Source organism: Diadema antillarum, unplaced genomic scaffold, assembly GCF_040938485.1.
Source record: "Diadema antillarum isolate AM-2024a unplaced genomic scaffold, OU_Dant_1.0 seq00001423_RagTag, whole genome shotgun sequence".
Classification (NCBI taxonomy): Eukaryota; Metazoa; Echinodermata; class Echinoidea; order Diadematoida; family Diadematidae; genus Diadema; species Diadema antillarum.
Window position 1 is genome coordinate 247530 of NW_027272175.1, and position 24582 is coordinate 272111.

General features: G+C 38.2%; 1 protein-coding gene across 2 annotated transcripts in view; it reads right to left on the reverse strand.

Annotated features, from left to right (window-relative positions):
* LOC139709268 (TOM1-like protein 2) overlaps positions 1-24582 on the reverse strand; it is a 50599-nt gene that overhangs the window by 15773 nt on the left and 10244 nt on the right. For both annotated transcript variants that reach the window (XM_071621217.1, XM_071621216.1), the window contains exons 2-11: positions 20742-20826; positions 16871-16949; positions 11577-11699; positions 10401-10610; positions 8355-8693; positions 6891-6969; positions 5969-6132; positions 3617-3839; positions 2377-2515; positions 116-212 (exon numbers count right to left, since the gene is read on the reverse strand). In XM_071621217.1, the coding sequence (XP_071477318.1) occupies positions 116-212; positions 2377-2515; positions 3617-3839; positions 5969-6132; positions 6891-6969; positions 8355-8693; positions 10401-10610; positions 11577-11699; positions 16871-16949; positions 20742-20826 (1538 nt within the window). The remainder of the gene's footprint in view (positions 1-115; positions 213-2376; positions 2516-3616; positions 3840-5968; positions 6133-6890; positions 6970-8354; positions 8694-10400; positions 10611-11576; positions 11700-16870; positions 16950-20741; positions 20827-24582) is intronic.

Here is a 24582-nt window from a genome sequence, read left to right on the forward strand (position 1 = left end):
CTTACTCTGTGGGCATTTTCTTGAGATTGTACCTTGAAACCTCTCATTCTCTATCTCTTGATTTCTCTGTCACTTTTATTCAGAACATTTCTGCAGAACTGAACCACCGACTCACCGTTGGAGGGGGGTAAGGATTCGCCCTGTTCTGAACAAAGCCTGCCAGGGCTCCGCCAGCCTGGTCCACGTTTGTGTTGTCCTGGTATGTGCTGCCCCTGGAGGGAAGAGAATACATATGGAGTGGATATTACAGTCAGTATCGTATGATCCAGAGATATCAACTTTTTGACATAGAAAAACAGATGGAATGTAAAAAAAAAAATCAGGTTTTTGAGAGGAAAATCAGATTTTCATGAAATCTTGACACCATCACTAGCCCGTTGGCTCTGGGCAAGTGAAATGTCAGAAAAACCATCAATAATTCATTCAATGTTTTTGCATTGGTTGATATTGGCTTCATTTTATATTTTACTTGAAAGATGAAAAGTTGTACTTTCAGGGGACAATATCATATTATCATATTTCACACTGTTTATCATACTAATAAAATCGTACTGGTTGGCATCTCTCATGATTGTATGTTTACCATGGCCACTGAGGAAGCCATGTATGCTGGTAAGCATGCAACCACAGGACCCAGGACTTAAAGTCCGCTCGAAAGGACATAGTAATGGAGATGAAGTTTATTGCTGTTGGGAAATAACTGATGCAGCCAGAGGACTTGAACCTGAGACCTTGTGATTGACAGTCTGTGGTGTTGTCCACTGCGCCTCTACAGCTCCTTCACGATGAGGCATGATATTCATGTGTCCGAAAAGTATAAAAACTGATACATTCCTTTTGTATAATTTCAGTTATAACAAGGGGGCAGTTTGGAAATATAAAGATTTCTGAAGGTAATCGCAGAAAAAAAGAAGTGAATCTTGACAATTCCAAATGACTCTTAATACACAAATCCCCCCCCCCCCTCGCCAAAATTATTAACGGCATAATTTACCATTTGAAGATGAAACAAAAAATTTACCATTAGTGCTCTTAAAATACTTCTATACTGTGAGTTAGGGATAGAAACAACCAATGTAAAAATTTGAATCCATATAATCGATGTTAAGTATATCAAAATACACAAAATGTGTACAATAGTTATGATAGAAATGTTTCCAGACTAAATCGTCTACAATTATGGTTTCAAAGAAAAATACTGATATCTCCTTATATTTTAGGCTTTATTGAGAAAATTTTATATGGTAGGGTGTTTTGTGGTACAACAGACCTACACATGTGCGTCAAATTGGATCTACAACTTGCTATTATCAGTAGTAGAAATGGTTGAAAGATCTACAATCTAACCCAAATCAATCATATTCAAATGTTGGCCTTGCAAAATTGAAGAAAGTACTGTCAAATGATGCATTGACCTTTTTTTCTCCCATATATAGAGACATCCATACTGAAATTAAGCACTGTCTATTTTGGACAGTCCCACGTGCTATATATGGTGTGTGAATGTTATTCTCCCACCAAAAAAAAGATAAAATAATTATAACGAAGTGTGTGTTCGCAAAACTCTTAACATCAGTCGCGTATCAGTAAACTTTTAAAGTCAGACGATCGTAACCACTAATGGTACGTTATTTCATAAACTCCCGAACGAACAAAGTTTGTGCATGCAATTGCGCAATGCCAGACTGCAGTGCTACATCCATAAACGTGTGGGACAATGCTGCCACTGAGACACGTGTGTGTGTGTGTGTGTGTACGCATGTTGTTATTGGTAATATTAATTTCATTGTTAATATGGATTTGATATTGAATGAAACTCAACTAAAGAATATCATTAAAAAAAATAAAAAATCATACACAAACATAGTGACCGCGAGCTGCGGTGATTGGAGGAGAGAGGCCAGAAGACGCGTGGCTCTTTTGGCCTCTCTTCATGCGCATGCGCACTGTGAGTGTGCGTCCATTCGGAAGCTCGCGTGGCTCGGACAGCCATTTTGGGTCACATGATTTTGAGACCCAGTGTTGTTCGCTGACCCATTGAGCCAACGCTATTCTCATTCGGTGTCACGACATTGATACAGAATGGGGGGAGGCAGCGTGTTGCGTTCGTCTCTGTGCCGCACAAACCACTCGCCACGATTGTAAGGCTTTAAAATACTGATATCAAATCTTACAGATTGGTAATTTCATCGGGACTACAAAAACAGAACTACACACTAGTATGAAATAAGGAGAACTTTGGAGACAGTGGAATTGCTTGTTTTGAAACAGGATTGATCAAAGTTTTTTGTTTCTTTATTAACAATTACTGTCAACTCTTTTTAAATGTCCAATGACTGAGACATTGGAATAAAAGTGGTATGTTCTTCAACTCACGATCTGCGGCTGTCTTGGTACGTGGTCTGTCTGCTCTGGGCGAACATGTCAAAATCATCCTCCGGCGGGGGTGGATTCACCGATGTCGGCACATTGCCGATTTGGCCCAGCGTGTTGCTGACACTCCCTCCAGTCATGCCTGGATGGGAAACAAAGTCAAATATTTCATAATTTTTCTGTATTTCTTCTTTTTTTTTTTTGGGGGGGGGGGGGGGAATCATTGCCTTGAACATTCAAAGACCCATAATGACACCAGTTCCAGCATATCAAAACTTTAGAATTTGAGTACCTAGCACCTAAATTTTGTTTGAACACTTTCCTTCAAAAAAATGCCTGATTGCTATCTTTGGTAATAATAACTTGTCACTTAGGACAAACCATTTGTAGTTGGCACTTTTTGCCTCTTGTCCAGAATGTACAAGGAACAGTCACTATCAGTCTCAATCACTACAAATTCTAATACTCTGTACCTGGTATGACCAATTTGTAGTTGTTCAAATGTGAAAGTCTGAAAATCATCTGTAGGCCTCCTTTGATAATAAAAGGAGTAAAATTCATCACATAGAACTGGAGAGGCTTCACCAAATACATACCCAAAATATTTAAAGTTATGACAGTTACATGTTGTTATGAAGCAGAGATATCAGTTCTAAAGACAGAGTTTTTATGCAAATTAAATGGCAGTGATGATGTCTCAAGTGGAAGAATTAAAGACTTGTGCATTTGTTCTCCCCATGGTAAGCCAGCTTCTGTACCCCGCATTAAACATTTGATACACCATATGTCCCCCTAAAAAATTACAACAGGACCTTCAGCAATGATAACTTTAAAAACAGTGAATCAATCAAAGTACAATTTCAGGGTATGAAACTATAACTCATTGCGCACATCTTACAGAAAACCCCATTCGATTTGCTTCAGTGGTCAAAGAGAAATGAGGAATTTTGTAGAGCATGTCAGAAATCTCTTCCCTCCAAGTTTTGTCTATTGTATTTACACACAAGAGCATCCAAGTGCTAAACTTGGAAGAATCAGACTCATGACATGCTTTACAATAATCCACATTTCTCTGTGACCGCTTAACCAAACTGAATGGGGTTTTCTGCAAAATAGAGCTAAGATGTTATATTTCAAGATCCTGAAGTAGCATATGAAACAGTTTAATCCTATTGGGTGTTATCAATGCACACCCCCATTACTATCATCCGGGTGCACACTTTGAGGTACGTATGATACTCACTGAGACCTGCTAGCTGATCTGCCAGTCCAGACGCAGGGGCAGGGGCGGGGTTGGGGCCAAGCTCTGGGTACGGGAGGCCATCGTAGGGCGGAGCTGGTGGCATCACGCCCCCCATAGGGGGTGCAGCGTGGACCGCTGGGGCAGCAACAGGTGCAACAGGCTCATCCACTCCAAAGTCTATCAGTGTTCCCGTGTTCTCCTCAGGGGGAGGACTTCGAGCATGCTAGAAGGTAAAGATGTAAAAGAGGTTGGTGAACAGTGGATCGTAGCACCGGACGCTTATTTTTTGTGGCTCTGAATTCCGTACTCAGAGGATGAAATTTCGGCCCAAATTAACACTAGTTATTCACAAAGTTCTAAAAATTACGAATTTTGCAAAACCGTGTAAATCATTCATCCCAATTTTTGGAAAATACACTTCAAGTATCTTTCAGCACGGTGTAAAATGGCATTAAAATTCCAGACACAATTTTTGTAATGGAATAATCAATGTTTTTCACATCTCTTTCTTGCACCAGAATCACAATTCATACCCACGATTCACCATACACATTCAAACTGAGTGCACGACAAGGAGAAAAGTGGCAAATGAGGCTCCAATTTGGGTGAAATGAATCGTGTACTGATATGTTTTTAATTTTGTGAAAGGTCACAACAATTGAGCAAGCAATTCAAACAGCTGACAAACATCCGTGACTGTTAATGACTTTGGCAGCACACAATATAGTAAAAGCTAACTGGTCTGCATGACAACAGCAAATCCCTCATGCTACACAACGGGCAAACATGAAGAAAATTGCAAATAAAATTAGAGGTGGGCTATAGAGCAGAAACAGTATTAGCACTGGTTGCACAGTTACCATGCATCCTGAATGCACCAGCCACATACCGGTATCTGCATGACACATACATGTATAATGAAAGTTATTTGTATATTTCTTGTTGTATCATTGGTAGAAAAACCAGATTGATAACTAGAACTTGTTATTAAGAGCATGGTAGATAACATGACTTGAAAAAATGCAGAAAAAAAGTGAAAAAAATGGCAGTTGGGGTAGGGGTAAAGGACAAGGAAAATTTAACCCTAAATATGGGAAAAAGGTTAGTATCAAGTGGAAGATCTAGTTTTACGCTAAAATTATCATTATATTCCATTTCCTTGACCCCTAAAACATGGGGTTAGGTACCAAAACCATCACAATTGACCAAAATATAGCCGAGTTATAGCCAAAAATGTCTTTTTTAAGCCGAAACGGAGGCCATCTTGGATTTTTAACGATTTCGGCCGGGGCACCCTGGATTTCGCTTTTTTTTTTTGTTCTTTTTTTCAAAAATGGTGTCAGTAGGCACAAAGTCATCAGACTAGGGTGTGATGAGCATGTTCTGAAAATGTCACCCTCTATGGCCCACCTCTAATAAAATGACAATTATATACTTACCTTGAGATCAAAGATGTAAGATACATGTATAATATCATATAGTATATGCAGGGCTCGACACTAACGGTGGCCCGGTGGCCCGGGGCCACCAAAATTGAAAGTCGGGCCACCAAATTTCAAAAAAGGGCAAATTTGGTGGCCCGCTTCGGGCCACCAAATTTTTTTGAAAAGTACGTCAATTAATTCGTAACTTTTTGCGCCGGAAATTAGCAGTTACATTTGTTTAAAGGATGGATGAAAAGGACTGAATGAGTACCTGAGAGTGAGTGTTGCGAGTTTGTTGAGGTTTATTTATGAGTAGATGTATGTCCAACTTCCAATTCTTACTATAACTGGATAAAACTTAGATATTTGACTCATTAAAAAAAACAGGACTTTTAATGTTTTTTTATTGTTTTTTTTTTTCGGGGCCACCAAATTTTTCTCTCGGGCCACCAAAAATTTGAAATTGAGGATTTTGGTGGCCCCATCGGGCCACCAAACAAAAAAGTTAGTGTCGAGCCCTGGTATATGACAGATGAAAGATATGCAAAAATTTATTTATGTGGTAGTTTTACATTGCTTGAAAGCTACCAAAATGTCCACACTGTGCAAGTTTCCATTTTTGCAGCAATACTTCTTTTACTCATTCTGGTATGATTATTCCCTATTATCTAATCCAATCACTTGCAAATTGTCCTAAAAGTCCTCCAGTACTTGGCACAGATGCTGTATAATAGCAATTCTTTTTTTTTTCTTATGTTGGAAGACATGTGCAATGCGTGCAGCACCATCTTAATTGCAATACCACTTCTACACACTTTTATACTGTTCAGTACATGCATCCTTCAAACAAGTCTATGGCAATGCACCACATAGGAGTACACATCTGGTTACATGTGGGACTAAGGACGAGTGGAGGCAATTAACTCACCACTGGCTGTGCTACAGGCATAGCAGGAGGCAGTGGCTGCGTCACGGCTGTGGGTTGGGGTGGCGGCACACCCTGGCTTTGTGATTGGGACGTGCGGTACCGCTCGTAGCGGTCGTAGCGAACAAACAGGTTGTTCAGATCGTCGTTAATTCTCAACAGCTCCCCTGAAGAATGAACAAACAAACACACAAATATCTTTGCCAAGGAATCAATACATTACATAGAGGAAGAGTTTGAAGAGTGTAAAATATCTGCACTGAGGTCTTACATGCAGAGGTCTGACAGTACTTGCAGAAAAAAGTCATTGCATTGGAATTCACAAAATACGTCTGAGAAGTGAGTTTTGGAAAGAAGGAAAATCTGAAATCAGATCACAGTCTGAACTCTCACATGCATGGTCACCTAAAAATAAATTCCTAAAGAGATATATGTTTACAAGAAATATATTACCACTACTATAGATTCATAAATGAGAGATTACATTTCTATCATATTTGGCATCCAAGGAAAACCTGCTTACTTCAGTCGAGTCTTTAAATTTTTCAAAAAAAAGGAGGGGAAGGGGGGTTCTGCTAAGACTCCAATCAGGGGTTTCGACTGGAAGATTAGCAACCTTTCACTCCAAACTCACACATGGTTTGTTTATCTACAATAAATGACATCCCTCTATTTACTATCTGAAAGAAAACATGTCACTGTCAATAAAACAGGCCAACTAATTACAAATCAAGTCACCTTTCCTTATTTCCAAAGATTTGTCATTACAATCTACTACATTACAGTATCTTTGGTCTGACAAGGTGGTAGGACCTGGAATGTTCCACTGCATTCCAAGGGGTGATGAGGGGCAGAGAAATATCACGGAACCTGTCACAGGTTCCGACTGACATGTTTTAAAAGCAACCTCGTTTGGTAATCTTACCTGTAACTTCTTCATGGCTGACCTCTGACAAGAGTTCAACGACCCTCTGCTGCATGACACGGCAGGTTTGGTTGAGTTCCTGGAATTCATGTTAAAAAAAACCAACAACACCACCAAATAAGGAGAAAAAACAAACAAACTGAAGAGTGATTTGAATGACAGTTTATTGCGATCATGCCATTGCTTGCAAGCAGAAAGGAAGAAGACAGCTGGAGAATATGACCTACAATGATTTCAACTGCTTAACTTTATGACCAAACATCAAGGCTTGGTTTGAGTTTCTGGGAATTATAATACATAAAGACACATACACACAGACACACACACAGACACACACACACACACGCATGCACAGCAATAATGATATAAAAGCAATTATCAGAACAGGGATCAATGGCTTTTGTGAATGAAATATGTGAAAAAACACAGAAGAGTGTATAACACTTTCCCGCTCCGGATTATATATATATATATCTTTTTTTAATATCAAACAAATATACTCTGGATATCACATTGATTGAAATCCAGGAAGAAGAAGGCCAATTGGCTACTCAAAATACAGCTAAAGTTGTTACTTAGAAAAATTGTTGCTACATATTAAACACACATTCACTTGTTTTCCTCTTATTTCACCTCTGTCTATCTACTCATCTATCCATCCATCTATCAATCTATTGATCTATCTATCCATTCATTATGCCAACTGACCAGACACCTATCTATCTACCTATTCTATCTATCCATCCATCCATCCATCCATCCATCCATCCATCCTTCTATCTACCTACATGCATTTGCGGGTCTATATATATTCATCTACCCACCTATGTATATTAACTCTTTATGAGCCAAGTTCCTACATCCGACTCGGTTGATGGCACGCCAACTTCGCATATTCTGCTCAAACTCACAAACCCGCCTACACCGATCGATAAATTGTCAAATCCCGCAGCACAATGAAAGCGTTTCTCGTGATTCCATTCCTGTCACATGCAGCTTGCATTTTGTGTGATGCTTAACTATCAAGGGGTGTTCCTTACTGGAATTGCCAGTGCATTCTTAGTTTCTATTACTGTTTTGTGTGCAAAAGTCATGCCTCTTATACAATAATGTAGCTACTGGTCATTTGAAAGAACAGCAATCATACATTTGTCTTACAATTTCCATCAAAGTAAAGCTTGACTTTCTCGCTAACACTTTGTTCATTGTTTGTCAAGCGTAACAGAAATCTATAAAAGTTACATAGATTTTAAAAACAGAACGTTTTCCCAAAGCAGGACTACATTGCTGTCTCAGAATAATGTGGCACACAGCGGGTTAACACCATGGCGCAGAAAGAGTTAACTACTAGAGTAGTTAACTCTTTCTGCGCCATGGTGTTAATTATACTACCTCCTATTTTTATTTTATTTTGCTTGCTTTTTGTATGCTCATGGTTCCACATTTATCAGAAACAAGGCCAACCTGTAATAGCTCCAGATCATCTTGGCTCTCCTGGCCGGGCGTCATCTCCGTCAGCATCTCCGACATCACTCTGATGTTGCCTAGCACCAGGTCCAGGTCCCGCCTCAGTTTGGTCATCTGGTTGCCACCCATGCCCCCTGCGCTGGTGGGGGCTGCATTCTGGGGGGCCTGGGGTGGATACTGGCTTGGGGCCTGGGGCGGGTACTGGCCCGGGGCCTGGGGCGGGTACTGGCTTGGGGCCTGGGGTGGGTACTGGCCCGGGGCTTGGGGCGGGTACTGGCCCGGGGCTTGGGTTGGGTACTGGCCCGGAGCCATAGCTGGAGGAGCGGGCTGCGTTGGCTGGATGAAGAAAGAAGGGCGCAAAGAGTGTTGTTTCTCTCACACAATTTTACCATTGATACCATGGCTATGTCACAATTAAACAATGTACACATTCAGTTTACACAGAAGCGACATCTGGCAAACTTAAAAGTCTATTGAACATTAGGAAAAACACCCCCCCCCCCAAAAAAAAAAAAAAAAAAAAAAAAATCATCATATTTTTAGTTCATTGGCTTGTCTAAGTCAGTTATTATGCATGAAAAAGTCACAAGCGGTAAAATTTGGTGTGTTAAGCCATTTGAAAGTTATCTTGTTAAAGAAGGAAAAAAGTCACATTCTAATAACATCCATAAATATGAATTATATTTTAATTAAAATCTACAAAGAAGAACAAACATAAGTCTTGCACAAGAGCCCAAGTCTTGGCATTGATATTATTTCCTTCCAAATAGTCAGAGCAGAGGTTGATAATATTGTAGGGCGATTCAATGGAACAAGTCATGTATGCTATTAGATATTAGGACAGCAACTCTTGCTAGAATGGCAACTTCCTGAATCAACAGGCAATCAGGAAGCTGGATTCTTGTCATTACCATGACAATTACCATTCCAGGAACGGTTGCTATCATATCAACTTTTCATGAAATGGGGCCCTGATTCATGACTTTAACAAAATTCCATTTGCCAAGCTTAAACAGTTGTCGAAAAAAATGAATGAAACATGAGAAAATATTCTTTAACCTTTCTGTTGGTACTCAAGCACCACAGGTATCACATTCTGGAAAACACAAATACAATGATAAGTTGCAAAAAATATGATTTTCTTGTGTCAAGATATAAAAGGCTACTCTATGTGCAATGCTTGCGCAGGTAAAAAAGCAGTCTGTTGCTCTCCTATTACTGGCGGAGTTGGATATGCTGCACATCTCGCTGGAAATGGTCCAGATTTGTACAGCCCTCTACCTCCTGGGGCAAAGAGTTCCAGACGCCCATGGAGTCTGGGGAGAAGGAGTGCTGGAAGGTGACATTTCTTGCAAAGGGACTACCGGTACAGTAAAACCAGAAATTTCCCTGTGCTTGAAACTTTCGCGAACTTTGCATGGAGCCAGGATTCACCAAATTAAAGTGCATGCACCGTGTTTTTTGTTTTTTTTCTTACACAATGCACTGAATGCCAAGTGATAATTTGCGAAAGTTTCATGCCACGCAAAAGTCAGTCAGCTCCGATTCGCAAAAGTTTCATGCTGTAAAATATTTCTGGTTTTACAGTATCATGAACTTTTGTGTGTGCCCTCTTAACCCATTGAGGACGGTTTGATTTTGCTATAACACACATTTCCCATAGAAGCCTGCCCGAGTATACTTCGGACTCGTCCTTAACGGGTTAACGTAGTGACTGTTGCTGCTCGTTAGTATGCCATGGGGATTAAACACTTCGGGAACATCAAAGCGCTCTATAATGACTACAGGACAGTATTGTGTGATGTGCTTTAGGAGAGCGCTCACACACACACCCCACGAGAAAATCTGTCCCACCCTACCCCTCACATTCCACCTCCCCCTTAAATCCCCTCCCCCTCCCTCTCACGTCCCTTTCAAACTCCCCTCACATTCCCCCTCCCTCTCACATTCCACCCTCCCCACTCCCCTCATATTCCCTATCCCCCTCCCCCTACCCTCACATCCCGTTTCCCCCCCTCACATCCCCCCCCCCCTTATATCTACCTGTCTGGTTGGTGGCGGTCTGCTCATGGCTGGGTCCACCTCGGGGGTCATTCTCTGGGGCGTCCTGATGGGGGACAGAGTGTCCAGGTCCGTCGGTGGGAACTCAATGGACTTACTCTTCAGCTCCTCGTAGACCTTGACCACTCCGTGCAGCGAGGTGTCACTTTTGAACGCGTCCGCCCACGACTGGATCAAACTTAGAATCTTCTCCTGTATTTTTTTAATTTTTTTTTAAAGAAAGGCAAGATTAATGAAATCATTCAGCGACGATAACAATGAAAATAACAGTAACAGCAGAAGTAGTAATAGTAGTAGTAGCAGTAGTGGTAGTAGTAGTGACAGTAGTAGTAGTAGTAGTAGTAGTATTGAATATAATCATAATGACCAGCACATTTTGTTGTCTTTGTTGTTGTTGCTGCTGTTTTGTTTTTGTTTGTTTTTTTGCTTTGCATTTTTTAGTCACTAGGAGATGTCCTGGAAGGCATAACTCACGTATAAAGAAATGCATTCCCTGAAATGTATGACAAACTGTTTCACTGAGGCAAAATCCCATTTTATCAGTAATAATCTCCAAATGTGAAAAAAAAAAATCAAAAATGTACAAGAACGACAGAAAATTGAAAGTGTTTCAAGATATTCATTTATAGGGCAATATAATGGTAACACCATCTGAAGTTCACAGGCTTGTCTTATGCTCTTTGAACTCATGCAGCATTGTGTTTTCAGCTCACAGAGTGAGGTCTGCCCCTGGGGCGGGGCCAATGGGTGGAAACAGATAGTGACAGTGTTCAAATTCATGAAATTCTTCCATCGAGAAGTTTTAATTGCAACTGATTGACAATTTGCCCTACATCAACGTAAATAAGCACTGTATTGATCAGCATTTTAGTAGTAGCCATGAATAAAATTCATGGGCGTACCTACTCGAGTAGGATTCAAACCTACAACCTCTTGATCACCGGACAGGCGTCATCTCCACTAGATCACCGAGCTTTCGCCTGACAGCAAGTGTTGGTCCTAATCCTTATAGCATGCAGTGGGTACTGCGTAATTATTCAAATTCATGAAATTCTTTTTGATGTCGGGCAATTTGTCAATCAGTTGCGACAGTGTTCAAGCACAGCTAGGACCTGTAAAAAAGTGGTGACCAATAGGAGACAGGTAGAGGTCACTGACCTGGACGATGGTCGGTGGGTTCTGGCTGGGCTGGATGACCTTCACCAGCTCCTTGCAGAACTCCTGTTTGCAGACCAGAACATGGAAGCGATGCTGGCAGTTTTTAACACACGTCTCCAGGACCTTTGGGTTTGATTTGGAGAAGAACAGAAGTATTATGAAAATCTTGTCGACAGAATTCATCTATGTGTATGTATGTATGTGTATGTGTATGTGTATGTGTATGTGTATGTGTATGTGTATGTGTATGTGTATGTGTATGTGTATGTGTATGTGTATGTGTATGTGTATGTGTATGTATGTGTATGTACCCACATGTACACACCTGTATGTGGGTACATACTGTATAAGTGGAAATGTTTGTATATTTCCCGCGAGCAGAAACCAGCGTGAAAATAAAAACATGCCAATATTTTTGAACGTCAGATGTTTAACTAGTATACATGTATCTTGATTCCACAGAACTGAAAACACACGAAATTCATCTCGCCCAGACAAGCAAGAAAAATTACTCTGAGAAAATAACCACTCTTACAGTTATGTATTCATATATATTTCATAAAGGGATATAAAACTGCATACCTTTATATTTTCATGACAAGGAGGATTTTTCAAATTAATGCAACATAATATATCTCGTGCTTTTAAACTCTGATTATACAAGTTGCCTGCTATATGTGATAAATCGATAAGAAGCCAAAATGTTGCCTATAGACACATCTCTCAATGTGTACAAGACAAGGCAATACTTCTGTTTCCATGGAGACAGGAATATTGCCTCATCCATGATATGTGTAAAGAGAAGTGTAAAGAGTACCAAAGTTTGATGTCACAACCAGTCATCGCCATGGAAACTGGTTTTAAACAACCTTACCTGGCCCAAGTGTTTATGCGCACACCTGCTTCCAAGTTATACAAACAAATGAGTATGACATCATTACTTTGGTACTGTAAGATGGGAAATTGCTTACTTTGTTTGTTTGTTTGTTGTTGTTGTTGTTGTTGTTGTTCAAGGGCTTCACACTAACATCCTATTCTGTTGTTCTGGTTTTAAACTACAAAAAATTACCCCTTTCGATATCACCTTTAAGATCCACAGTTGCACGATTCTGAAATCATGTAACTTCACATACTCAATAATGCATTTTCTCTTTCAATTAAAATAAGTCTATACCAAATACAGACTTTGTATAACTAAGTTTGTTAATTAGACGCAGAGGTACCATCTGGTATGAGAATAGCATTAAATAGGTTTTTATTCTCACAAATCATGTCTTTCATATTTTCTTCATTAGCTTGAACCCTCTAAAGGTCACCTTGAAACTGTGCAGTATGCTATCATGAAACGATTAACAGAATATCATTACAAGTAGATGTTATACCACACACCACACATTAAATATCTTTAAATACTAATCATGTTGCCAAATGGGGCTATCATTTTACGCTACAGTGATCTAATTTCTATTCCAGATCCCCCCCCCCCCAATATTTCATAAAATGATAGAGACGTCTGTGAAAAGACTTTGAAAGGTTTGATAGGTTAATTACGCAGGCATAAACCACATGATCTCCTCATGTACGAGGAGAAACATGCCGTGTATGGCAAGACTCCTGAAACCATCTTCAAGTTTCAACTCTGCTTGACAGTTGTCATGGCTGAACAATATCTGTCGCATCATTCTTTTTTTGAGATGCAAATGGCACACTAAAATAACGATAGCGTGCAATTAAAGCAGGTTTAGTTTTCAGTTTAAATGCAAATGATGTTTCTCATCACAACATAAGAGAAGATTGGGGTTGTTTGAATATGAGGCAGAACTAATTTAAAGCTATGATTGGACTACAGTATGTCTATCTTTTCTACGGAAATGTATGCATTCGCAACGTAGAGCAAGTACTGAATCCTTGATATGGTGATATGCTATGCATTTCAGCTCTTGCTAAATGCCATTGAAAGCCCTGAAGAAGGTTACCATAACATCATTAGAATATCTTCTTCCTGTTGATTATTTTTTTTATTTTTATTTTTTTTTTTGCTTAGATTTTGCCTTCTCATCAGACAGCCTTTGCATCTAGGGGAACTACAACTTACACAATCCTCTATTGGTGTCAAAAAGAAACATATGTGGTGATAAGCACAATCAGGGTATGCAATCATGACTTTCTCACTTTAAAAAATTGTAACTTCTAAAAGAATGCACCAACTGACTTAAAAATTCACATGCAGCATGCTAAGACATCAGTAATCACATGTGGTAAGACAATAGCTAATTTCTTCTCATTTACTGTTAATTATCAAAGATTAATTACCAAAAAAGTCCCCCCAAAACCCACGTAATGCGTCAAAAAAAGCGTTTTACAACTTACGTAAAATCAAGATTTGAGGTCCATATTTTAAGTCTACCCCTATGTGTTTGGTATCAAATTAATGGATTTTTTCCTGGCATTGCTTGCATGCAATAAAAAACAGTGGTTCTTTCAGCTGGAGAAAGTTATAAGGTCTGAAGTCCCATCCTGGTAGGAGTGTAATGCTGGCTTATTTTTCTGACATTGTGACCTTTTAACCCATGCTGTACAGCTATACATGGAGAAACAGCTTATATTTCTGCTTTTCCTGAAAGTACTGAAGACACACTACAATATGGTGCGCTGTTTGCCAATAAATGTTCAGCCAGTTTTGAGTTTTGAGCCATTTTCAAATGCTGAGTAAAATAAGTGCAACCGTTTTTCAGTATTTTCAGTGAGATACACATGTATATATCCTAATTTGAATCTTTTCCCCTTATTGAATATCCTCGTTTTTTTAACCATGAATTGTACATGTAGAAATCTATTGTGTGAAAACTTTAGCAAATTTGAGCAATAGGAACTTATTTTTCTATATTTTTACAAATTGCTGAGCATAAAAAAGTGCGATACACGCCCATGTTATACTGCATGAAGGTCATATGATAAGTGTTCAGTGTTCATATTTCAATGCTTGTTCAATTTCTTAAGATATCATAAGCAAAAACATAGTATTTTGGCTTAATATGTCATTGTTTGAGTGTCACAGCTTGGATATCAACTCAAGTCATCATAAATCTCACATTCATTCTTCTATCTGTGTTTACAAATATGAGAATTGATCCAAACACTGAGCGCACATTCAAGGTCAAACTGTACAGATAATTTTTTGATGAAAAATATAATATTTTCCAAAGTACCAGCCCTAATTTCATAAAAATTTGTAATAATGGCCACTGTATGTCTGTTACCTATTCCTGAAAGTTTCGCCTCTTCACTCTTTGGCAAAAGTGAAATATGATAAAATATGTAAAAGTGGTTTTATTTGAATTCAAAATAATGCCTACAAAATTGATCATCCATTTCGAGAAGTGAAAATATGAAATTCATTCATATTTTGTGATATGTCATGGCTATGTGCTGGTGGTGAATGAAAGGGATATTTATCAGGAATATCTAACAGCAATATCAGATGAAAAAAACATTCTCCTTTTTTTAAATGAATTTTTCCAATATATTAGTCATTTCAATGTAATTCGACACCCCTAATTTAAATGCTAATTTATGTGCAGTTTAATGCAAAATTTTGACTCTTTCTTTACATGAAATGAAAATTTGAACACTCAGCTACAACAAACAACAAAAAAAGCATTTTCACCCAGTTTTTTCATTTTTGCCCTGTTACACAATTGCATACCCTGATTGTGCTATTGACCATGTACAAATGTGGAAACACAAGAAAAGTAATCTAGACCATAAAAAACTTCTGCTTTGAAATCTCCATTGCAATGTCTGCAGGGTAATTTTCATATTTATTATTAGAACAAATGTTTGGGATTCTACCTACAATAATTTAAATACAATGCACATCTCTCTCCCATTATCCCTCCAATCTTCTCAACACCACCCCAGCCCCCAGCCCCCTCCCCCAACCCCCACACCACACCCCTACCCTCATTCCCCCTCGCCTCGCCACCACACACACACACATGCCACTACGATGAGAGGGGGAAAATAATGCCTGGATATCAATCTGTAATCTTAATCAAGCAGGAAACGCGTCTGTGACTCACCCACTAAAAATTAAAAACATAACATCCATCTTCTCAAAAGTCTGTGACTATGACCTCTTCTTGTGCCTCGTGTAATTCTCACTGCATGTATCTATTAATACGCGCTCTAATAATAAAGAGAATTAGGCCAACTAACTGCCCATAATAATTCAATGGCAGGGCATTGATATGCAATAACTACACACCAGTGCTACTTTTGAATAAGGCAGAAATACCCTTGCACGCTAGGGAAGGAGTTAGATAGGAATGTGCATGTCTTCGATGATGCAGGAGAAACGAGCAAATTTTCAGAAAATATGAAATTATACATGTAGACAGTGCAAATCCCAAGTAATTAGCACTGTTAAAGGTACTGTTTACCATTGGGAGCAGTGATTTGAAAAATGTTTAAGTTATCACATTTGACGCATATACAATGTATGTGTAGGTTGGTTGTATCACAAAACATCCTATCATATAAAAATTCTCAATGAAGCCTAAAATACAAGGAGATATCACTATTTTTCTCACTAAACCATAAATGTAGATCATGGTTTAGTTTAGAAACAGTTTTATTATAACTGTTGTTCACATTTTGTATCTATACCGCATATTACAAATACAATACTCAACATCGATTATACTGATGAACTTTTTTACACGGGTTGTTTCTATCCCTAGCTCACATTTCTGAACTATTCTGAAGTACTACAATTGAGTTTTTGTTTCATCTGCAAATGGTAAACTGCCTTTAAGAGGAGCCTTCTGCAACAAGGTCAGGTCACGCTGTCAATTACATATTTTCATGTTGGGATAGATGTACTCAAATGCAAATATTAGATCTACACCCATTTTAATACAACGTACCTGCCAGGTTCTTTTGGAATATATGTTGGGGGAATTTTTTCTACCAAAAGCAACATTTTATGTGCCCCAGTGATCAACAAATAAATGCTATTAACATTGAGTTAGGTTGAATCCTGCAAAGAGATCTTAATCTGCTCATTGCTCATTGTGTTACTATAGTGTACTTAAAAGAAAAATATGCCTGTTTGTTATTTTACCCAAATAAAAGAAAACTGCTACAAACGTGACCTTTTCTAATATATATGTTTTGGATGTCTCTGTACATTAGATAGGGGAGATAACTAAAATGACAACTTAAACATACCATGTACACTGTCAAGATACACTCATCCACGATGTAGAGATTGTACGGCAAAGAATACTCACCGTCAGACTGAACATAACTTCCTTCCATTTCTTGTTGCCAAATAACCTCTTCTTCAACGCTTTGATTGCATCCTTGGCACTGACAGGTGATCATAGATCCACACACACAAAAAAAGAAAAGGTAGAATGTTAGAATTTGATTATCATCCACTACTAAAACATCCACACAGGCTCAGTGACTGATGTAATGTAATGTAATGGAAGTACACCACAGACCTGTTGGTATTATAACCCAACTCTTTCAGGGTGTGGCATATCAACAAGCGGAGTTGAACAATCTTACACAACACCTGCCGATACTCTCAATGCGACTGCAATATATTTCTTCCTCTTTGAGCACTTTTAGCCGGCTTACATACATTCATACGAGGTGCTGTCTCAAAAGGCTCATGGTTGCCATGACGATGCTCCTCAAGGCTGCTTACATGACGTGATTTGCATAGAATCTGGGAGACGAGACAGCATGGCTTTATAGCCACAACAGCAATTAAGGGCAATCTCCTCCATCGCAATGAATGTAACAGCTCTTGGCAGTTTCAGGTGGGGACAATAGATAAAATCATTGTTTCAGATGATACCAGACACACAAGAACAACATGCATAAATTGTATGGATAGCTACTCAAATGTCAGCTACATGATAGTATTTAGGGCTAAATCGTAAATCTACTTTACTTTTGTGGGAAAGGTCACCTGAATAAAACAAGAATATAAGAAAACAGCTGCATGCCACAGTATTTGAATTGAATAATGAATCAATAAACTCTGAAAAGCAGTTAACAATATTGTCTTCAATGTATTTCATGTATGGATGAGGCAGATCGGCAAAGGCTATGGCCAGGTAATTCATCGTGCAGGTCAAATTTCATAAGAGAAATATTGGTACTGTATTTATGCAGTATGCAGTGCACTCCCATTTTACCAAAACAACGAACACGATTATAACAAAATTCTCGTAACAATGCATTAAAAATTCAGGTCCCCAAATTTTCATCTATACAGATTTATTTTTATACAATTTACTGTTCGCTTTAACAAACCGAACGGTGAGAACATGCTTGCTGAAACGTCGGGATTGGGTAGGCCCTTTTCAGGGCCACTCACATACTCCAGAAAGAATACGTGGTGCACCGTGAAGCCTTCTACCACCCAACGTTCTACCACCACGGAAGCCTTCAAAGATTTCAAAATTTTGATATTTTACATTCCAGGAAACCACTGGTTCTGAGGACTTTGATATAATGGGAGTTGACTGTATTTTGTGATTTTGTGATTTTTACTGACATTCTGGAAATTAACAACACACACACAAATAAAATTTAAAAAAACACCTCCTGTAACACAAATGTGCTTTATATTGTCTCCACTGTGGGAAATCACTCATATCATTTCTCCTGAAAAGGGATGACTAATTTCTCAGTTCGTCACTATGGTTCTCGATTGAAAATTCAACCACTTGCCAAATTGCCAAACAAATCTCAATTCACTAAATAAATGGCATGTATAACATTCAGTTGTACTGGTCATTTTTTTTTTTCGAAATCAATCATAACAACTGCCATTATAATTGAAAGCTGTGACAACTTCATTGCCATTTGGATATATTTCATAAAATACATCATAGGGGAGACTACACAACTCCCATTAAAACTCCTCAACAGGGCAAGCACAAATTCTTTGAATTGGATGAGAATATCAGCAAGGGCAGATGCCAGTGCATGAACATCTGACACGTTTAGTCATCGGCAGCAGAGAGCCAATTCAAATTCCATCACTCTGCAGTTGCCATCATTGGAAGCATTTGTGAGTACAATCTGGCCTGTTCACAGTGGCCACAGCAGGGAAAGCAGACTACATGTAACTACAATGTAGTAACCCTTTCCATGCCAGGGACTTTGGACAGTGTGTACAATGCTATGGGGCTTTTCTATGCCAATTGACACTCAAAGCACACAGAGGGTTACGGGTAATTTCGGCTGGCTATCTCATAGACTCATTCTTCTCCATCGACTTTGACTTTACCTCCAACAGAATGTCATTGTGTGCGTTTCAGCCCTCTCCTAAGGCGCACTTTATCGCATCACACCCACGACAGAGGCACGCTCTCGAATGCTTCTAAAATGTTCCATTCCGCACTACTGTAAAAGTGGAAATTTTTCGCGGTGTTTAAATTTTCGCACATTTCATGCAACCCGAAACTAGCACGAAAATAAAAGCACGCAAAGAATTTTTGCTTGCCATATGTTCTAGTACATTGTAGTTGATGTCTTGATTCCGCGGAATTAAAAACATGTGAAACTCTTCTTACCCCGCTGAGCGCGAAAAATTAGTTGCGCAAAAATACCCACTTTTACAGTAAACTGAGCCAAAAGTGAACCACTTCCCGATGTGCTCTATTAAAAGCATACCAAAACTGTACCAGGAGTTGACATGCGAAGAATGTGCATAACACACACAAAAAAATGGTACATCATAATGCAAAGGGTTCATTCCTTTGTTTGGGACGAGTTCGAGAAATGTATGTAGCAGAAGTGTGCCAGGTGAATGACCCCACCACTAAAAAATTGTGTGACCCTCACTAAAAATAACTCACGAGGTATGCTTTCTTCACATAGTGCTTGAATGCTCCAAATTTGGCATAGTATGGCACAGTATGCATTGGATTGATTTTGCTTTGGTTTACTTTTGAAAGCTCGAACGCGGCCATTGTTCCACCACATTCCAAGAAATACTTGCAAATAATTATGTTCATGTTGTCATCATCAAATTAGCACCTCTGAATTTCATCAAAAAAAGCCTTATAAATACTGAAAAAAAAAGATTCAGTTGAACTGGTGTAGTTCATTGAATCTGCACAAAATCAGAGAAAAAAAGCCAAAAATTGCCAATTTGAAATGGATACAGAAACATCTAAAGCTAAAAAGTGTTGCCAATTTGAGAATCAGTTCTAAATTCAGCTATAGAGAGGCTTTTCAAAGTCTGCAACTGAAACAAACAATTGTCACTAGTAGTATAAAAACAAAGGGCTTAATTAAACTAGTTGTATTTCATTTCTCTACCATATAAAGCACTACCCATGAATACCAAGTAGTAAAAAAAGCACAAAATCACAGATACAGTCAGACCATTAAGTTATGTTACTCCCGCACGCACTGCACATGGGGCTGCTTCATGCGGTGGATCCGTACGCGGCCGTACAGATTCGTACGCAGGCGTTCGGATCCGCACGCGGACGTACAGATCCGCACGCGGGCACACGACTACGCACGGGCGCGTACGGGGGCGCACGGAGCCATACGCACCCGTGCGAAATCGCACGAACCTGCACGCAACCGCACGAAGCGGCCCCGTGCGCAGTGCGTGCGGGAGTAACATTACTTAATGGTCTGACTGTATATAACATGGTTTCTGAAACGTACGTAATATGTTTTAACCAGCTAGCTGTGCACAGGTGACTCATGAATTTATACGTCTGAATGCTAATGAAACGATGTAAAGTGAAACAATGTAATGAAACGACATATAGTGAAACGACAGTTAGAGCATCATTTCGAACTAGAACTCGATAACGAATCAGCATTCTATCATGTCCATTATGTGCCTGAACATACGGCGACCATAGATAGACCTAGGCGGGGCTTAATGGAAGCACGCACAAAAGGTGACCCCACAGCTGTCACTCATGACCATAACAGCATGCGCAGTGAGAAACTGCACATCTATACAATGTTTTTCAGAATGGTCAAGATTACACACTGTAGCATCTGAACGGTCTGTAGGCTATACGATAATTCTTTGTACACTGCTTCTTTATCAAGTATTGGCATAAACTGGCTTGCATTTGAACAGGAGGTAAGTGTACGTGTACTCACCCTTCATCTGTCTCATTGATGATGTCTGTGATTTCCATGATCAGACCCCAATCCTCTGAGGCTTGGCTCTCACTGGTGGCCCTCTCTGATCAAAGACAAAGAACAACAACAACAACAACAAATTATTATCATCATTTTTCTAATGAAATTATTTTCGTTCCGTTTTGAATTGTTCCATTTCAAGTGTATTCATAACCTTTTTGTACAGATATGTTATCTATTGTTCAATGAAAATATTTTTAAAAAAGCCCACCTACAATGATCAATACAATACTCTCCATTAACTGGGTATAGTGCCTAGCAGAGCATTGATTACCTGATTTATAAAGCAGAGTACCTGATTTTCAAAAGTGCAGTACTGTACTTTAGTTTTCAAGAATACAGAACACTGATGCTAATGATGTTGAAATGGACAGTAACAACAGTCATTACTACACTACTAGTAACGGGCAAGTCCAAGATAACACGCGCGTTACGTATGGGACATTCAGAGACTTTTATGACCTGAAAAAGAGTGTTAATGGCCTTTGATCATATTGAACTTTATCATGGTGATTGATATCTAGGAGAAGTATAATCATGTAAAAAATTTAGAAAAATGACCTTGACAATTATATTCTAGAAGAGAAAATATGTGCCGTTACGTATGGGACCAGAAAAATTTTGTTTTTTTGAACATTTTTTTCAACCTCAAAACTCTCTGAAAGTATTTCATTCTACAACTTGTAACTCACTGTGATGAAAGTCACAACACTCAAGATTATCACAGGTAAGTTTCATGTCATTAGGCAAAAAGCTCTAATTACAGGTTCTAATTAAAGACAGACATGACGTGTTACGTATGGGACAGTTACGTATGGGACACTTTGTCCCCCATTCATTTAGTGTGTGGAGAACCATGTTTATGGGTATTTTGCATAATTATTGAAGTAAAATCAGTTGAAACTACTCAAATACTGATCCAGATTGTCAAGGAAACAATATTCCCCAAATATTCACCATCATAGTCATATTCAATCATATTTTCATATTTTTATGACCAACCTGAGTATGCATGCCCATTGTCCCCCATTCGTTTAGTGTGTGGAGAACCATGTTTATGGGTATTTTGGAAAATAATTTTGCAAAATACCCATAAACAAATTTTTGCATGATTATTGAGGTGGAATTAATTGAAATTACTCAAATACTGATCCAGATTTTCAAGGGAACAATATCCCCCAAATATCTACCATTATAATCATACTCAATCATATTCTATATTTTTTATGACCAAACTGAGTATGTATGCCCTATTTTTATCAGGATAGTTACTACTAAAAAATTTGATTTTTAAGTGTTTACTTCCACTGATGAAGGGCAGTTTGCCATTTAGTTTCAATAAAAAACAACTTGACACAAGAAATATTAATTTTAAGAGGTTATAAGCAATACCTGCTGCGTGGAATTTCAGTAATCGAGTAGATGTATGATGTCTGTCTAGCAGTCAAGTCATTGATTTGAATCACACCTCAGTATGTATACCCATGAATTTTGTTGCGGCTACTACTGGAAACTGAATAAGGACAATTTGTGTATCACTTGCAATTAAAAAAAAAAAATCATTTTACTTTATTTTTTTTTTATATCACAACCGTTTCACATTGGATCTCCATCAAATTAACTTTGAATTCCTCTAGTCTTAGAATTGTATGCTCTTTAAATAGTCATTCATATGATTGGTTTCCAGTCATCTCATAAAATGTTGAAAACTGAATCCCCGTTTCTACAAAAACTATACAATGTACCATCCCTTTAATGCTGCTTTTCATTGTGTATTTTGCCATCTTCCCCTCCCCCTTTCTGAAAATTGTTCAGTCAAGTATATGTATTGTTTCAAGTGTCTATAACTCAAAAAGTAGCTACAAAGTTGGGATGCTTTCTTCAGGATGATTGACCATTTGTGTACTGGAAGACCTTCCCAGCTAGCTACATGCATTCACATGCAATATATATGAGGATGTCCCATACGTAACGCATTTGTCCCATACGTAACATTATTTCAATGCCTAATAAAAAAATTTTCTTTTACTGTTTTTTCTTTTTTCTATGGTATTTAATCTCTCTAAACAATAAATTAGAACTTTCCAAAAGGGCATTCAAATAACCTTAGCAATTTCAGAAAAAACCTAAAAAATTGACCTCATTTTGTTACGTATGGGACATCTCATGATAGGACACGAGCTAATTTGCATAATCATTTGCATAATCCCTAAATTGTCATAACAAGTTAAACTATTTGATGAACTTCTTATGTCCACATATTGATCAAATAGAATTTGCTTTCCTTTGAATAAATATGAATTTTTATAAATGTCCCATACGTAACGCTGTGTTTTACATTTATGCAAATGAAGCCCTTGCAATTTGCATAAATTTACATAATATCATTTTTTCCTCCATGGAAATCAAAACTTCAACTCATAAGCTTCAAAATGATACCAAATATGTCAATATTGAGCAAAGATGAAATTTTGCCTTCTGAGGGGACCTTATCTTGGACTTGCCCTAACAGTGATATACACGAAGCAACAATAATAATGATGATGATCCAGCATGTTAATGATGATAACAATGATACTGAAATTGCCTTCATTATCAAGAACGATCTTCAACTAAAACAAACATGATATTGACAATTATATATGTAATATTATATATACATAATATAATATATATAATATATTAAATTATGTCAATATATGCATCATTATGACACACCACAGATTAATCCATACAAGATGTAGCATGCCCCTAAATTTCAAAACACATAGTGCAGGAAATGTTGATAACACAGACCATACTGTACATGATTTGTGACCGTGCATCACAAAACCAGCAAAACGTTACATGCCAAGATTTTACGTGAGGACTCATTATGAGTGAAAATATGGACAATCCTAGTCAGTTTTCAGTATACAGAATTTTCTGAAAATCTTGTGCAATGCTTCTTTTACATAATGTGCACATTTGGGATCATATTTGTCTTTATGGAACACTATTCTTTTTTTGGAGAAGTGTGATAAGGTATTTTTCAGAGGCTCTGTTTTTTTTTCTCAAAAACCCATTACACTCTCTTCACTTTCAACTTTAATAACTTTTGAACAGATAATGCTAACTGCTTTGAAAGTTGGTAGGGTCATGACCAAAAGAGTGTGCAAAATTTCAGCTTGATCTGTTTATCCCTTCACTGTGGTTGCCCTGGACTTTTACACCCCACTCTATGTTCTCTTGCTTGCACAGAGCACAGCTTAGTGAGATTATCTGAAGACTTGAATAACACCCTAAACTTCAAAGACTCTTATTTCAGTATGCACTTCTTAAGGGTGTGTATTTTCCCCCCATTAAATGGATAGGGAAGTCCAATTGCATTGAGATACGTACATCATTTCAAAGCTTGGAGTCTGCTCTTCCAGAATCTGTCCTAAACTGAAAATCCATGTATGGCGAATTTTTGTTGGTTTTGTGATGCAGGGTTTCATTTGTACTTCACTTTAAATACTAACTATCAGTTATAGTTACAGCCCTCACTTATGAGCTACACTGTACAACTATTGACGAGAAATGGCTATTGCCAATTCAATTCACAATTCACATGTCAACACATTAAAACCCGATTCAGAGTCAGACTTGTGATGACTGTATGAATTTTCTTCTTCTATAACACAGTCTACATAATACATATATATATGTGACATTCATTTTGAAATTTACAATCAAAACGATTCTGATGAATTTTATTACGGCTACATGTAAGCATAATGAACTACAGACGTTGAAGAATTTTATATGTGCACTAGCC